At 46.0% G+C, this 17,830-nt stretch overlaps 1 protein-coding gene across 1 annotated transcript; it reads left to right on the forward strand.

Moving 5' to 3' along the window:
* Positions 1-47: 47 nt before the first annotated feature.
* ddx6 (DEAD (Asp-Glu-Ala-Asp) box helicase 6) lies at positions 48-16,239 on the forward strand. Its single transcript, XM_042297779.1, has 13 exons — positions 48-193; positions 1,120-1,699; positions 1,788-1,851; positions 4,361-4,465; positions 6,199-6,328; positions 9,354-9,500; positions 9,662-9,756; positions 9,899-10,021; positions 10,382-10,510; positions 13,933-14,049; positions 15,087-15,252; positions 15,347-15,537; positions 15,806-16,239. Exons 2-12 carry the CDS (start codon positions 1,470-1,472, stop codon positions 15,517-15,519), a joined length of 1,479 nt encoding a protein of 492 aa, XP_042153713.1. The 5' UTR covers positions 48-193; positions 1,120-1,469; the 3' UTR covers positions 15,520-15,537; positions 15,806-16,239.
* The last annotated feature ends 1,591 nt before the right edge of the window (positions 16,240-17,830 follow it).

The following is a 17,830-nucleotide window of genomic DNA, read 5'->3' on the forward strand; positions in this document are numbered from 1 at the left end:
GTATTAAAGAAGTGAGCGTGCCCCCCCCTCCCCACCAGGTGATTGTTACGGTATTGAATCAGGTGATGAGGACGGACAGAGGGAGGGTTTAAATAGGAGGGGAGGCCATCTTGGGCTTTCTGTTTCAGACCGAACCGCAGCTTGACAGCAGAGAAGTCCACAACAACCCAACAGATCATCTCAACAATACACGGTGACTGTTCATTTAATCCTCTCCTCGTTGACGATATTTCACCTGATTAAAAATATATATATATATGTGTCGCGATCACTATTTCTATGTGGGGTGTATCTTGTTTTTATGCTCTCGGCGTTAACGTTAGTTGATTCTGCGTCCCTTCTGGTTTTAACCTTAGTTAGCATTAGTTAGCATTAGTCAGCTAGGGTCGCTAACTAAATCTTTAGGTCTTTAACTAACGTAGGTAGTAACTACATCGGGAAAGTGATGTTTGTTTTAATACTTTTAACAGTTTGTTTCTAAATATGTGATTTTTTTTTTATGTTGACTTTTCTCCAAATATCCACCTGGCATAAATACAATTTTTGTAGCCGTTAGCTAGCTAGCTAACGTTTTATCAATCAAATGCATTTATAAAGCCCTTTTTTCCATCAGCTGATGTCACAACATGTTTCTACCGAGAGGAGACCTCGTCTTAAACGGCAAACAGCCACGTAATGCAGATGTAGAAACACGGTGTCCAGGAGAAACACCCGAGATAACGGTAGCTAGTTAGCCACAGTCTGCTAACCGGTAGCTAACTAACACACGGCTGGTTAGTTAGCAAGTTTAGCTAGTTAGATATTATCTCTAACGGGTTCAAGGTGCACCACGTTTTTGACAACATTTTGGGGTCTGTTATGTGTATGTTTTGTAATAAAAATGCATGCAGCAATTAGCTACTAGTGAGACTGTATTAAACGCACCACTCCCGGCTGGTTAACTTGTAGCTGGCTAGTTGACTAACTAGTTTTAAGGCGTTTAGTTAGTGACATGGTTTGGTTAACTAACTAGCTACAACTCTGCTGTGAACTGAACTTGATAACTAGCTAAGTTAGCTACCTGACTTCTCTCCCGTGATGAATGTGTAAACCCTGTGCCACTGTCCTCCTCTACCTCAGGGTGAAGAGTTGTGGGGATGGAGGTATTTGAGACAGGTGTGACCATGCAGCCTCTGGCGTAAGGTGCTCTGACCGGTGCCACACCAAGCCGCGATACACAGGAGTTATTATTATTCTCTATTTTGATTTTGTTTTGTGTCAGTCATTTTGTTGACATATTTTTTTGATATGTTCCACAAAGAACAATACTGTTGAGGAACAGGAGAGGAGACGATTCCTTCTATCTAATTACATTTGTTTTGGATAACAGCCCGTGAGAAGTCAGACTATTCCTCAAGATTTATCCCCCCCTCCCCTCCCCCCACCACCACAATCAGAATAAGGACAGTGGCTTGGATAATTGACTAGCCATGAGTACCGCCAGTACCCAGAACCCAGTGATACTGGGCCATTCCAACCAGAATGGCCAGCTCCGAGGCCCGGTGGTGAAGCCTGCAGGAGGCCAGGGCAGTGGAGGAGGCAGTCATCAGACACAGCAGCCCAGCCATATGAAGCAGGCCTCCAGCACAATCAACAACGGCACTGGGCCTAGCAGCACCCAGCTGGCTAAAGCTACCCCCACAGCCAATACTGTCATCAAGTGAGTCCTAGTTCATTTTGTACAGTGTCCGAATGGCTCTCAAGCGTTCTCTTTTGGTGGTGTACTCATAAGTCATGTTTTTCCACAGGCCTGGAGATGACTGGAAGAGGAATTTGACGCTCCCTCCAAAAGACACGAGGATGAGAACATCGGTAAAAGCTCCCTTTTGAATCAAATGTACTTTAAACTGTTGCAGTTATTGCCGTGGTCTAGTGTAAAGGGCGTTTGTTTTGCTTTTTATTTATTTAACCTTTATTTAACTTGGCATGTCAGTTAAGAACAAATTCTTATTTACAGTGACGGCCTACCAAAAGGCCTCTACAGGAGCGGGGCACTGGGATAAAATACAGTACAAATATAGGACAAAACACACATCAAGAACAAGACAGGCAACACTACATTGAGACTAGCTTCGCATTAGCATAAATCGTGTTAGCTTAGCATTTCGTGCTGCATCCCTGAAGCTGCCTCTGACTGGGCTTGAACCAGGGTACTCTGTCTGGACAACACACGTGACTGCCTGCTTGACACCGTAGAAACCAGTTAAGCTATAGAAAAGGATCCAATTCGGTAGTGCCTCTGGTCAGATTTCGAGTTGGCTTTTGAGTGAGTTTACGGCACGTTCTTATGTTACTCTAGGGCAGTAGTAGTTGGGTTCTTATGTTACTATAGGGCAGTAGTAGTCAGGGTTCTTATGTTACTATAGGGCAGTAGTAGTCGGGTTCTTATGTTACTATAGGGCAGTAGTAGTCAGGGTTCCTATGTTACTCTAGGGCAGTAGTAGTCAGGGTTCTTATGTTACTCTAGGGCAGTAGTAGTCAGGGTTCTTATGTTACTCTAGGGCAGTAGTAGTCAGGGTTCTTATGTTACTCTAGGTCAGTAGTCAGGGTTCTTATGTTACTCTAGGCCTGGTTCACCAATTACTTTGCAGACAGAGTTCAGTGTGTCAAATCGGAGGGCATGCTGTCCGGTCCTCTGGCAGTCTCTATGGGGGTGCCACAGGGTTCAATCCTCGGGCCGACTCTTTTCTCTGTATATATCAATGATGTTGCTCTTGCTGCGGGCGATTCCCTGAGCCACCTCTACGCAGTCGACACCATTCTATATACTTCCGGCCCGTCCTTGGACACTGTGCTATCTAACCTCCAAACGAGCTTCAATGCCATACAACACTCCTTCCGTGGCCTCCAACTGCTCTTAAACGCTAGTAAAACCAAATGCATGCTTTTCAACCGTTCGCTGCCTGCACCCGCACGACTGACCAGCATCACCACCCTGGATGGTTCCGACCTTGAATATGTGGACATCTATAAGTACCTAGGTGTCTGGCTAGACTGTAAACTCTCCTTCCAGACTCATATCAAACATCTGCAATCGAAAATCAAATCAAGAATCGTCTTTCTATTCCGCAACAAAGCCTCCTTCACTCACGCCGCCAAGCTTACCCTAGTAAAACTGACCATCCTACCGATCCTCCCGATCCTCGACTTCGGCGATGTCATCTACAAAATTGCTTCCAACACTCTACTCAGAAAACTGGATGCAGTTTATCACAGTGCCATCCGTTTTGTCACTAAAGCACCTTATACCACCCACCACTGCGACTTGTGTGCTCTAGTCGGCTGGCCCTCGCTACATATTCGTCGCGAGACCCACTGGCTCCAGGTCATCTACAAGTCCATGCTAGGTAACGCGCCGCCTTATCTCAGTTCACTGGTCACGATGGCAACACCCATCCGTAGCACGCGCTCCAGCAGGTGTATCTCACTGATCATCCCTAAAGCCAACACCTCATTTGGCCGCCTTTCGTTCCAGTTCTCTGCTGCCTGTGACTGGAACGAATTGCAAAAATCGCTGAAGTTGGAGACTTTTATTTCCCTCACCAACTTCAAACATCTGCTGTCTGAGCAGTTAACCGATCGCTGCAGCTGTACATAGTCTATCGGTAAATAGCCCACCCATTTTTACCTACCTCATCCCCATACTGTTTTTATTTATTTAACTTTCTGCTCTTTTGCACACCAATATCTCTACCTGTACATGACCATCTGATCATTTATCACTCCAGTGTTATTAATCTGCAAAATTGTAATTATTCGCCTACCTCCTCATGCCTTTTGCACACAATGTAAATAGACTCCCCTTTTTTTTCTACTGTGTTATTGACTTGTTTATTGTTTACTCCATGTGTAACTCTGTGTTGTCTGTTCACACTGCTATGCTTTATCTTGGCCAGGTCGCAGTTGCAAATGAGAACTTGTTCTCAACTAGCCTACCTGGTTAAATAAAGGTGAAATAAAAATAAAATAAATAAAAGGGCAGTAGTTGGGTTCTTATGTTACTCTAGGGCAGTAGTTGGGTTCTTATGTTACTCTAGGGCAGTAGTTGGGTTCTTATGTTACTCTAGGGCAGTAGTTGGGTTCTTATGTTACTCTAGGGCAGTAGTTGGGTTCTTATGTTACTCTAGGGCAGTAGTTGGGTTCTTATGTTACTCTAGGGCAGTAGTAGTCAGGGTTCTTATGTTACTCTAGGGCAGTAGTAGTCAGGGTTCTTATGTTAGTCTAGGGCAGTAGTAGTCAGGGTTCCTATGTTAGTCTAGGGCAGTTGTAATTATAAGCCTCCAATGTTAAGTTGATTCAATGTTGATCCGATGTACAACAGGACGTAACGGCAACTAAAGGCAATGAGTTTGAAGACTACTGCCTGAAGAGGGAGCTACTGATGGGCATCTTTGAGATGGGCTGGGAGAAGCCCTCTCCAATACAGGTATGTTAAGAGCTCATGTGCTACGTAGCAGCTGCATACAGCACACTGAATGCATGGTATGTGTATTAGCTCTTGTTCGTGACTCAGTTCTATTTCATTACCCAAGAGCCATTGGATATGGAGAAGGTGTCTTCTGTAAGGGGGAGTTTGGTTAATTAATAGCGCCTGCGCTCACTCTGAACATGAACACGTGTTGGTTTCGGTACGGTTTTGGAAGCATATGGACCTTGCATATCGATGTGAATAAAACAAAAAGTTAAATTGATACATACCTTGATAGGGTCAGTGTTCTCGCGTGGCCATATCATGTTACAGCCATTGTTTACGGAAGACGTGGCGACCACCTATATTAATTAGCTATCTAGCAAGCCCCTAACACCTGTGTAAGCATAACTCGAAGTGTGACGGAATGTAGTTTAGTAGGTTGGAGGCTGTATGGATCTGTAACTACTACAGTGTAGTTTAGTAGGATGGAGGCTGTATGGATCTGTAACTACTACAGTGTAGTTTAGTAGGATGGAGGCTGTATGGATCTGTAACTCCTACAGTGTAGTTTAGTAGGATGGAGGCTGTATGGATCTGTAACTACTACAGTGTAGTTTAGTAGGATGGAGGCTGTATGGATCTGTAACTACTACAGTGTAGTTTAGTAGGATGGAGGCTGTATGGATCTGTAACTACTACAGTGTAGTTTAGTAGGATGGAGGCTGTATGGATCTGTAACTACTACAGTGTAGTTTAGTAGGATGGAGGCTGTATGGGTCTGTAACTACTACAGTATAGTAGGATGGAGGATCCTATAGCTGTATGGATCTGTAACTACTACAGTGTAGTTTAGTAGGATGGAGACTGTATGGATCCATAACTACTACAGTGTAGTTTAGTAGGATGGAGGCTGTATGGATCTGTAACTACTACAGTGTAGTTTAGTAGGATGGAGGCTCCATAGCTGTATGGATCTGTAACTACTACAGTTTAGTAGGATGGAGGATCCTATAGCTGTATGGATCTGTAACTACTACAGTGTAGTTTAGTAGGATGGAGGCTGTATGGATCTGTAACTACTACAGTGTAGTTTAGTAGGATGGAGGCTGTATGGATCTGTAACTACTACAGTATAGTAGGATGGAGGATCCTATAGCTGTATGGATCCATAACTACTACAGTGTAGTTTAGTAGGATGGAGGCTGTATGGATCTGTAACTACTACAGTGTAGTTTAGTAGGATGGAGGCTCCATAGCTGTATGGATCTGTAACTACTACAGTTTAGTAGGATGGAGGATCCTATAGCTGTATGGATCCATAACTACTACAGTGTAGTTTAGTAGGATGGAGGATCCTATAGCTGTATGGATCTGTAACCGTTAGTGATTAAAGATAAGGGCCAAATGGGTGGGTCCAATCTGAGCCCTGAGAGCTGCAGTGCTCCTGCTTTTCTGTTTTTCTTGGTAGTTCGTTGATTGATTTGAATGGATTGACACTGATTGGCCAAGAGATTCCACTTACTTGGTGTCTCAGCAGAGGTCTGAATGAATCTCTGATTAGAGGGGGGTGACGACCACCAGGAAGGTGTAGAGGTGTTCCAAATGGAGCCCTATTCCCAATGTAGTGCACTACTTTTGTCTGTGGCACAAATATAGGTAATGAGATGCCATTTGGGACTCGAGCGGACCTCAAGGCCCTGGGTTCTCAATTGGATAAGTGGACCCTAACATGTTGCCTTCCTCTCTAGGAGGAGAGCATCCCCATAGCGTTGTCTGGGAGGGACATTCTGGCCAGGGCCAAGAACGGGACAGGAAAGAGCGGAGCCTACCTCATTCCCTTACTGGAACGCATTGACCTGAAGAAGGACTGTATACAAGGTGAGATTCCACTTCATGACATTGCTTTGGGTCTCAGTAGACCAACTGTCTTCAGTAGAATTGAAAATGCTGATTTTGTGAAAGTGACAGACTAGTCTGATCTTTGTATAGACTAATGTAGTCCCCCCCCCTCCCCCGACCTGACTTCTATCGCTGTTCAGCTGTGGACATGGTAGTTTAGTAGGATGGAGGCTGTATGGATCTGTAACTACTACAGTGTAGTTTATTAGGATGGAGGCTGTATGGATCTGTAACTACTACAGTGTAGTTTATTAGGATGGAGGCTGTATGGGTCTGTAACTGCTACAGTGTAGTTTAGTAGGATGGAGGCTGTATGGGTCTGTAACTGCTACAGTGTAGTTTAGTAGGATGGAGGCTGTATGGATCTGTAACTACTACAGTGTAGTTTATTAGGATGGAGGCTGTATGGGTCTGTAACTGCTACAGTGTAGTTTAGTAGGATGGAGGCTCCATAGCTGTATGGGTCTGTAACTGCTACAGTTTAGTTTATAGCCTGTTCTACTCCAACCTGACTTGCGTCTGTGTCTTGTGGTCCAGCTGTGGACATGGGTCCAACAGAGAGCTGTCCTGCAGGCTAGGACCTCTGTGTAGGCCTCTGTATGACATAATGCAGTGCCTTTGCAATTCAGACCCCTTTCTCCACATTTTGTTTGGTTACAGCCTTATTCTAAAATATATAGTTCTTTTTAAATTCCCTAATTTATCTACACACAATACCCAATAATGACTAAGCAAAAAGAGTTTCTTAGAATTTTTTGCAAATGTAATAAACAAATTAAACGAAGTAACAAATTATTTACATAAGTATTCTGATGCTTTGCTTTTAGACTTGAAATTAAGCTTTGGTGTTTCCTGTTTCCATCGATTGTCATGGAGATGTTTCCACTACTTGATTGGAGTCCACCTGTGGTAATTTCAATTGATTGGACTTGATTTGGAAAAGCACACACCTGTCTATATAATGTCCCACAGTTGACAGTGAATGTCAGAGCAAAAACCAAGCCATGTGGTCAAAGGAATTGTCTGTAGAGCTCCGAGACAGGATTATGTTGAGGCACAGATCTGGGGAAGGGTACTGAAACAACATTTCTGGAGCATTGAAGGTCCCCAAGAACACAATGGCCTCCATTGTTTAATGGAAGTTTCGAACCACCAAGACGCTTCTTAGAGTTGCCTACCTGGCCAAACTGAACAGTCTGGGTAGAAGGGCCTTGGTCAGGGAGGTGACAAAGAACCTGATGGTCACTCTGACAGAGATCTAGAGTTCCTCTGTAGATATGGGAGAACCTTTTAGAAGGACAACCATCTCTGCAGCACTCCACCAATCAGGCCTTTATGGTAGAGTGGCCTGATGAAATACGCTTGGAGATTGCCAGAAGTCACCTGAAGGACTCAGACCATGAGAAACCAGATTCTCTGGTCTGATGAAACCAAGATTGAACTCTTTGGCCTGAATGCCAAGCGTCACGTCTGGAGGAAACCTGGCACCATGAAGCAGACCATGAACCATGGCACCATGAAGCATGGTGGTGGCAGCATCATACTGTGGGGATGTTTTTTAGCGGCAGGGACTGGGAGAAGGATCAAGTGAAAGATGAACGGCGCAAAGTAAAGGGATCGTTCATAACAAGCTGTTCCAGAGCACTCAGGGCCTCAGACTGGGGCGAAGGTTCACCTTCCCAGAGGACAACGAGCCTAAGCACACAGCCAAGACAATGCAGGAGTGGCTTCGGGACAAGTCTCAATGTCCTTGAGAGGCCCAGCCAGAGCCAGGACTTAAACCCGCTTGAACATCTCTTTAGTGACCTGAAAATAGCTGTGCATCCACGCTCCCCATCCAACCTGACAGAGCTTGAGATGATCTACAGAGAAGAATGGGAGAAACTCCCCAAATACAGGTGTGCCAAGCTTGTAGTGTCAAACCCAAGACTGTTCCAGAATTCTTCCTATGACATTGAGTACACCATATCAGTCACTGGCTTCATCAATAAGTGCGTCGATGACGTCGTCCCCACAGTGACCGTACATACCCCAACCAGAACACATGGATTACAGGCAACATCCGCTCTGAGCTAAAGGCTGCCGCTTTCAAAGAGCGGGACTCTAACCCTGACGCTTATGAAATCCCGCTATGCCCTCCAACGAACCATCTAACAGGCAAAGCATCAATACAGAACGAAGACTGGATTTGCCAACCGCCCCAACAGATCCACAGATGATGCCATCTCTATATTACTCCACACTGCCCTTTCCCACCTGGACAAAAGGAACACCTATGTGAGAATGCTGTTCATTGACTACAGCTCAGCGTTCAACACCGTAGTTCCCTAAAAGCTCATCAGTAAGTTAAAAACCTTGGGACTAAACACCTCCCACTAAAGACCTCCCTCTACAATTGGATCTGGGACTTCCTGACGGGCTGCCCCCAGGTGGTAAGGATAGGTAACAACTAGTGATTCACCGATATTACATTTTTGTCCGATAGCCGATATTTTCCTTGCCAAAAAAACGATGCCATGATCCAAACACACCAAGACAGTTGTGAAGAGGGCATGACTACACCTTTTCCCCCACAGGAGACTGAAAAGATTTGGCATGAGTCCTCAGATCCTCAAAGTATATAGCCTCCACATTGACTCTGTACCGGTACACCCTGTATATAGCCTCACTACTGTTATTTTATTGTTTCTCATTAATAATTTATATTTTGAACTGCGTGAAATGCTGATTTTGACTCAAGGTTTTAATTGCTGCCAAGGTGTTTCAACAAAGTACTGAGTAAAGGGACTGAATACATCTGTAAATCTGATATTTAAGTTTTAATTTTGTTAATACATTTTATAAAATCAACTTTTTGCATTGTCATTGTGGGGTATTGTGATGTCATTGTGTGTAGATTGCTGAGGATTTATTTATTGAATCCATTTTAGAATGTTGTAACGTAATCAAATGTGTAAAAAGTCAAGGGGTGAATCAGCAAATATATGGTTCTCTCCTCCCCTAGCTATGGGCATCGTTCCCACCAGAGAACTGGCATTGCAGGTGAGCCAAATCTGTATCCAGATCAGCAAACACATGGGAGGGGTCAAAGTCATGGCCACAACGGGTGGCACCAACCTCCGCGATGACATCATGAGGCTCGACGAGACAGGTACATCACACCTGGCCAGGAGCCAGTTATTCAATTTAACAAGTCATCTTGACTCGAGTCTGAAATGTAATGGTGATGCTAGGCTTATGCTTCTCAATTGCATTATTCTTTGTAGTTCACCTTGTGATTTGTTAATAATAATTCAAATCTTTTGTCTCTAGTACACGTTGTGATTGCCACCCCTGGGAGGATCCTGGACCTCATTAAGAAGGGTGTGGCCAAAGTCAATCAGGTTCAGATGATGGTTTTGGATGAGGTGAGCTGTGGTGTTAGTTTACCATGGTCTTCCTTTTAGTCCCGGTGTCTCCAACAGAACTGTTACCTGGTTACTTTACCTGTCTTTGGGCAACGTTAACAGTCAACTGTAGATCCATGTATGTCCTTGTCTCTGCCCCCAGGCAGACAAGCTGTTGTCCCAGGACTTTGTCGTGATGATGGAGGAGATATTGAGCTACCTGCCCAAACAGAGACAGATTCTGCTCTACTCTGCTACCTTCCCTCTCAGCGTGCAGAAGTTCATGGTAAATTCTGGATTCTGATTAATGGGTTCTTTTTTGGGGGGTTGGACTAGCCTTAGATCATAGTTTTTAGTCTGCGTCTGTGAACAATGAAAGCCCTGTGTTGATTTCTACAGTCCTGTTGCATTGTGCAGTAAAACGCTTAAGTCGTTAATTTTGACTCTGTAATAGAATATTAAAGGGTTTTCCATTGTCTTACTTTGTATATTTTTTTAAATAGTTACAATATTAATGGTGGACTAACGACACACAACGGGACATCTTCCTGCTTACAAACATCAACAACGTAGTCGGGTCATGACGAGCACCCTCCATGAACCGTCTCAATGCTTTGTGATGTGAACTTGTTATTTCCTGTCTCAGAACTCCCACCTGTCCAAGCCCTACGAGATCAACCTGATGGAGGAGCTGACCCTGAAGGGGGTCACCCAGTATTATGCCTACGTTACAGAGAGACAGAAGGTCCACTGTCTCAACACGCTCTTCTCCAGGGTGAGTTCTGTCACTGTAACCCCTTGTACCCTGATCCTGAAGGGGGGTCATCCAGTATTATGCCTCGGTTACAGAGACATGGCCACTGTCGCAAGACATTTTCCAGGGTAGGTGCCCATCAACGGCCCCTCACACTCATACTCTACAGAGCTTAGCTGACTCTGTCCTCTGCCCCCCCCAGCTGACTGACTTTTGTCTTCTATCAAACTGACCGGGTGGTTGTTCGACAAAAGGTTTCGGACGTTGTTGATCACCTCCTGATAAAGTGATACAGGCATCGGCACACTGCTTAGTGAATTTCAATGCGGACCTCGGTTAAATGTTTATTTTTCCCCCCCTTATTTTTAAACCCCAATTTCGTGGTATCCCGTTGTTTGTAGTTACTATCTTGTCTCATCGCTACAACTCCCGTACGTACGGGCTCGGGAGAGACGAAGGTCGAGAGCCATGCGTCCTCCAAAGTTCTCAACTTTCTTAATATTATAGTTATATTATAATAATAATATTAATATAATTATAATATAGCACGTTGCTTTGCCTTACAACCAGAGGAGCCTACCTGGCTGGCATGAAAATGAACCATGGGAAACGTGTCCTCCATTTGCTATTTAACTGAGTTTTCCCCCCGCTGCCCATCCAAAACACATGTCACACAGGGTATATGTGACCGAACCAGCTCGATTCGGTCTTATTTAGCAAAAAGACTAAAGGCTGGATTATACTACAGGAGTGTTTGTAAATTTAATCTGGAGTACCAGTGTGTTCTGGACATTCGTAGACTCAGAGCGTTGTCAGGTTCTGTTTGTAAATTCAGAGCACTGGATGCTCTGGCCGAGGAGTAGGGTGGATCCGAGTGTTCTGCTCTTATTAACAGCAGTCAAGCATCCACACTAACTGGCTAACATTTGGTAGCTTGCTAGCTACTTCCAGACACAAATGAGAGAACAGCTCACTGAATAATTCTACTTGCCCTACCATAAATGGTTAGGCTGTTATGTTATCCAGAGTGTTGGTGACTGTGCTGCTGGTAAATGTAATGACTCTTTTTAGCCAAAGTTTACTGGCACCGGCCATATTCAACGTGTTGAGCGTTCGTGAATTAGTCAGTTATTCTGCGCTCTGGCACTCAGAGGAGTGCTCTAAAATCAGAGTAGATAGTCAGAGCGAATTTACCACCCAAGTCTATCGACAGTTGTCGCGGTGACAACATCAAGTCTACTGAAATAGTTTGCATAGTGGAGTCTTTTGTTGAGACATGTAGCTAGCTAAACAGTTAACCATAATCACTACCCTGCAGGTAGCTAGCGAACATCAGGCTGCAACTAGCAATGCTAATGCATCTGAGATACGAAAACTATTAGTACACAGATCAAACGCGTAACGTTAGCTAGCTAACAGTACGCTTTAACTTGAAATGAAAAGGACATTCTGACAAAATTAGGAACATGTATTATCTGAATGTCGCTAGCTTATACTCTTACCTGTATACATGGATGGCCGTTTCTCCCTCTGTCACGAATTCCATGGTTGCCCTAAAATGTTAACCGGAGACAGGTTTTATAAGTGTGCGTCTTCACTTGGGGCGGCATGGTAGCCTAGTGGTTAGAGCATTGGACTAGTAACCGAAAGGTTACTTTTTATTTCTTTTTTTTTCACCTTTATTTAACCAGGTAGGCTAGTTGAGAACACCTTTATTTAACCAGGTAGGCTAGTTGAGAACACCTTTATTTAACCAGTTAGGCTAGTTGAGAACAAGTTCTCATTTGCAACTGCGACCTGGCCAAGATAAAGCATAGCAGTGTGAACAGACAACACAGAGTTACACATGGAGTAAACAATTAACAAGTCAATAAAAGTTACGCGAAGAAAAATATGTTAAAACGATATATACAAGGGACACGACAAGACGTCTGACTGCTACGCCATCTTGGAATTTAATTACAAGTTCAAATCCCCGAGCTGACAAGGTACAAATCTGTCGTTCTGCCCCTGAACAGGCAGTTAACCCACTGTTCCTAGGCCGTCATTGAAAATAAGAATTTGTTCTTAACTGACTTGCCTCGTTAAATAAAGGTAAAATAAAAGAAAATAATAATTTGCAATAGCTCCTGCATTTTCCATCTCCTTAGCTATCATACTCTAATTCCTGATTTCTAAACTCGGTCCTCCAGTAAGTGAAGAGCAACAGTTACGTAGTTCCACTACATTATATTTTTTTGAAAAAACGACTATAGACAGAAGCATGCTACATGGCAGACCAATCCGAACTCCTCTCTCGGCTTGTCCTGCCCACCCATTATTTCAGCCAATCATGTCTAGCGGGGGAAGGTTCATGACTTTTTCTTTGGCTAAATTAACTAGGCTTGTAATTTAACAAGCTTATTCCTATTTACAGATGACATGCTCATTAGTTATTAAAGCACATGAAAGTTCACGTGTTCCGGAAGGCATTTCTGCCAAAAAAACCCATTTTGATAAAAATATAACTGGCGTACATAAGCAGCGTGTGAATTTCAGATTTGTTTTTGATGCTAGTGTTTGTATTAATTAGCTCCACATCAACCAGTCTATAATCGGTTTCCTCTCTCTCCACTCAGCTCCACATCAACCAGTCTATAATCGGTTTCCTCTCTCTCCACTCAGCTCCACATCAACCAGTCTATAATCGGTTTCCTCTCTCTCCACTCAGCTCCACATCAACCAGTCTATAATCGGTTTCCTCTCTCTCCACTCAGCTCCACATCAACCAGTCTATAATCGGTTTCCTCTCTCCCCACTCAGCTCCACATCAACCAGTCTATAATCGGTTTCCTCTCTCCCCACTCAGCTCCACATCAACCAGTCTATAATCGGTTTCCTCTCTCTCCACTCAGCTCCACATCAACCAGTCTATAATCGGTTTCCTCTCTCCCCACTCAGCTCCACATCAACCAGTCTATAATCGGTTTCCTCTCTCTCCACTCAGCTCCACATCAACCAGTCTATAATCGGTTTCTCTCTCCCCACTCAGCTCCACATCAACCAGTCTATAATCGGTTTCCTCTCTCCCCACTCAGCTCCACATCAACCAGTCTATAATCGGTTTCCTCTCTCCCCACTCAGCTCCACATCAACCAGTCTATAATCGGTTTCCTCTCTCCCCACTCAGCTCCACATCAACCAGTCTATAATCGGTTTCCTCTCTCCCCACTCAGCTCCACATCAACCAGTCTATAATCGGTTTCCTCTCTCCCCACTCAGCTCCACATCAACCAGTCTATAATCGGTTTCCTCTCTCCCCACTCAGCTCCACATCAACCAGTCTATAATCGGTTTCCTCTCTCCACTCAGCTCCACATCAACCAGTCTATAATCTGTTACCTCTCTCCCCACTCAGCTCCACATCAACCAGTCTATAATCGGTTTCCTCTCTCCCCACTCAGCTCCAGATCAACCAGTCTATAATCTTCTGTAACTCGTCTCAGAGGGTGGAGCTGCTGGCCAAGAAGATATCTCAGCTGGGCTACTCGTGTTTCTACATTCATGCCAAGATGCGACAGGTCAGCCCAGGTCCTAGTCTCTACTGCCTCCTCACTACCCCAGGAGCAGCTGACTAAGCTTAGCATCCCAAATGGACCCTATATAGTGCACTACTTTAGACCAGAAGCCCTATGGGTAGTGCACTACTTTAGACCAGAAGCCCTATGGGTAGTGCACTACTTTAGACCAGAAGCCCTGTGGGTAGTGCACTACTTTAGACCAGAAGCCCTGTGGGTAGTGCACTACTTTAGACCAGAAGCCCTATGGGTAGTGCACTACTTTAGACCAGAAGCCCTGTGGGTAGTGCACTACTTTAGACCAGAAGCCCTGTGGGTAGTGCACTACTTTAGACCAGAAGCCCTGTGGGTAGTGCACTACTTTAGACCAGAAGCCCTGTGGGTAGTGCACTACTTTAGACCAGAAGCCCTGTGGGTAGTGCACTACTTTAGACCAGAAGCCCTGTGGGTAGTGCACTACTTTAGACCAGAAGCCCTGTGGGTAGTGCACTACTTTAGACCAGAAGCCCTGTGGGTAGTGCACTACTTTAGACCAGAAGCCCTGTGGGTAGTGCACTACTTTAGACCAGAAGCCCTGTGGGTAGTGCACTACTTTAGACCAGAAGCCCTGTGGGTAGTGCACTACTTTAGACCAGAAGCCCTGTGGGTAGTGCACTACTTTAGACCAGAAGCCCTGTGGGTAGTGCACTACTTTAGACCAGAAGCCCTGTGGGTAGTGCACTACTTTAGACCAGAAGCCCTGTGGGTAGTGCACTATTTAAGGAATAGGGGGCCATTTGGGATGCCTCATAGCTTTTGATCAGATGTCAGCTTGTTAACCTCTGGTTTATGCTCAGGGCTGATGAGATGGCTCAGCTAGGGGCCCAGTCTTTGAGATGGCTCAGCTAGGGGCCCAGGCATTGCATTTTTATTAGGAGAACAAGCCTTTCTTTGGACCAGATTAGACGGTACCAGACTTTCATTCTGTTTTGACCCGACCCAACATCTCTATGGTTAAGTTAGTCGGAAGACCACTAGTCTACCTGTCTGTCTCTCTACAGGAGCACCGTAACAGAGTGTTCCACGACTTCAGAAACGGGCTCTGCCGGAATCTGGTCTGCACAGACCTCTTCACAAGAGGTATCGATATTCAGGCGGTGAATGTGGTGATCAACTTTGACTTCCCCAAGCTGGGCGAGACGTATCTGCACCGCATCGGCAGATCCGGTGAGAACCTTGGCTTTTCTCAAGCGAGACTTAATAAATGTCATTTGAAGGAGGTCTCGGCAGTTTTAACCTTGACTACTCCACCCCCCCTCAGGTCGTTTTGGTCACCTGGGTCTGGCCATCAACCTGATCACATACGATGACCGCTTCAATCTGAAGGGCATTGAGGAGCAGCTGGGAACAGAGATCAGACCCATCCCCGGCTGCATAGACAAGAGCCTGTACGTCGCAGAGTACCACAGTGAGAACGGAGAGGTCAAGCTGTGAGGTGGAGGACGAACAGAGGTGACACTCTTCAATCACATTTATTTTATAAAGCCATTTTTTTTGTTGACATTGAATAGTTTTCAGAATGTGTCCTTCAAAAACGTCACGCGCGATGGGAGGCGGAAATGAACCGTATTTATTTAACTGGACAAGTTCTTTGAGGTTGACATGTATTTTTTGAGGAATGCTTACCAAGTAAAATGTCAGCTACTAAACATGTTAATGGGTTTGAGATTGATTGTTTGACTACTAAACACAACCGCTATACTGTTTCTCTCCTCTGCAGATCAGATGAGACCCCCGTCCCCGTCGCCCCTCCCTTCTGTGTCCTGGACTATATATTTTTTTGTCTTTTTGTTGTTGGATATCTAACTTCCCGTCTGTCGGTCTTCCTTCCTGTTTTTGGGTGCCACCTCATGGAAACGTGTACGATCTGTGAGGGACAACAAACCTGCAGAGGAACTCATGATGTCCCTGTTCTAGGGTCCTCTCTCTGCTGCGATGCACTGAAGACTACGACTACTAACTCCTACAGTACTGGGAGGAGGAAGGCAGGGAACGTGGAGAACTGTCTTTCAATGGAAATGGATTTGATCATTTCCATCTTTCTCCTGCTCCAATCTACCCTGAGCACTGCCTGCCAGTCAGCACTTACCCCCCCGGCCCTCCCCCCTCCGCCCCGGCCCTCCCCCTCCGCCCGGCCCTCCCCCCTCCGCCCCGCCCTCCCCCTCCGCCCCGGCCCTCCCCCTCCCCCGGCCTTCCCCCTCCCCCCGGCCCTCCCCCTCCCCCCGGCCCTCCCCCTCCGCCCGGCCCTCCCCCTCCGCCCCCCTCCCCCTCCGCCCGGCCCTCCCCCTCCCTCCCTCCCCCTCCGCCCCGGCCCTCCCCCTCCGCCCCGGCCCTCCGCCCCGGCCCTCCCCCTCCGCCCCGGCCCTCCCCCCCCGCCCTCCCCCTCCGCCCCGGCCCTCCGCCCGGCCCTCCCCCTCCGCCCCGGCCCTCCCTGCCCCGGCCCTCCCCCTCCCTCCCTGCCCCGGCCCTCCCCCTCCCTCCCTGCCCCGGCCCTCCCCCTCCCTCCCTCCCCCCTGCCCCGGCCCTCCCCCTCCCTCCCTCCCTGCCCCGGCCCTCCCCCTCCCTCCCTCCCTGCCACCCCTGGCCCCTGCCTCTCCTGGCCCTTTCCTATCCACCTCCTTTATGTTGTCCTTTTGTTTGTAGCTCTTTGTATGAAGTGCCTTAACAAGCAGCTTGTTCTGAAGTAATAACCCGTTCTCCGTCTATGTGGAAACATCCGTCCACCCACGGTGTTACTCATCACGTAACATCACTATGTTCCACACATTGAATCAACACCCATCCTACCACTTTTGATGTTCAGTAAGACACATTGCATCAAGGTTTAGGCTGTTTTTCTATAGTTGGATGGAGGGAGGATGTATGTTCTGCTGCTGGCTTGGCTGCAGGGCCCCAGAATATTGACAACTATATGAAGATAATCCACGGCAGAGAAAGGCCCTGGATGAAGATGACAGCTCAACGAGCTGGATGTTTAGAGGCTCCTATTAGAACGCAGCCAGAGTGCAGACTAGTTCATTAGGATCCTAATGTTCCTCCCCCTCCAGCTTCACAATCAGAACACTAAGAACTGATCTATTCTAGAACTGGAACGTTAAGTAGCTCCACCCTCCCCGGACTCTCCAGGGGTTCCTTCATGATTCTAGAACTGGAACGTTAAGTAGCTCCACCCTCCCCGGACTCTCCAGGGGTTCCTTCATGATTCTAGAACTGGAACGTTAAGTAGCTCCACCCTCCCCGGACTCTCCGGGGGTTCCTTCCTGTTTGGGAGGACTTATCTACCTACCGTACGATGCAAACGAGAAGAAATGGGTGTTGTTCCTGTTGCAGTTTGACGTTCTTCTGGGTGGGCAGTTGGTCACTCCACTTTATTCTCCTTGATGTGCCACAGCTAAACCATCTTGGCACCCTGTACACTTTGTAAATACTTGATTTCATTTTTAATAGATTGTTTTAAAAACAAGTTTAAAAGGCTGGTTGACATGTTGAGGATGATGATGTGAGCTGATGCATCTTTAAGTTTTGACTCTGGTCAGGACTGGAGATCATATTTTTTCCCTTTTTACTCAAACCCCCTTCACAGAATGAGCTGCAACGATGGCCTGTTTAGTCAGTGAAGTTCTGATTTCTAAAAGAGCACTCTGTGGTCGGATGTAGTCTACGACCATTTAATTGTCACGTTGTGTATGATATGTGTTCCTTGTGCTTTTAGCCAAAGCACAGATTAAACTACAGTTTCACCCTT

This window comes from Oncorhynchus tshawytscha, linkage group LG14 (genome assembly GCF_018296145.1).
Source record: "Oncorhynchus tshawytscha isolate Ot180627B linkage group LG14, Otsh_v2.0, whole genome shotgun sequence".
Taxonomy (NCBI): domain Eukaryota; kingdom Metazoa; phylum Chordata; class Actinopteri; order Salmoniformes; family Salmonidae; genus Oncorhynchus; species Oncorhynchus tshawytscha.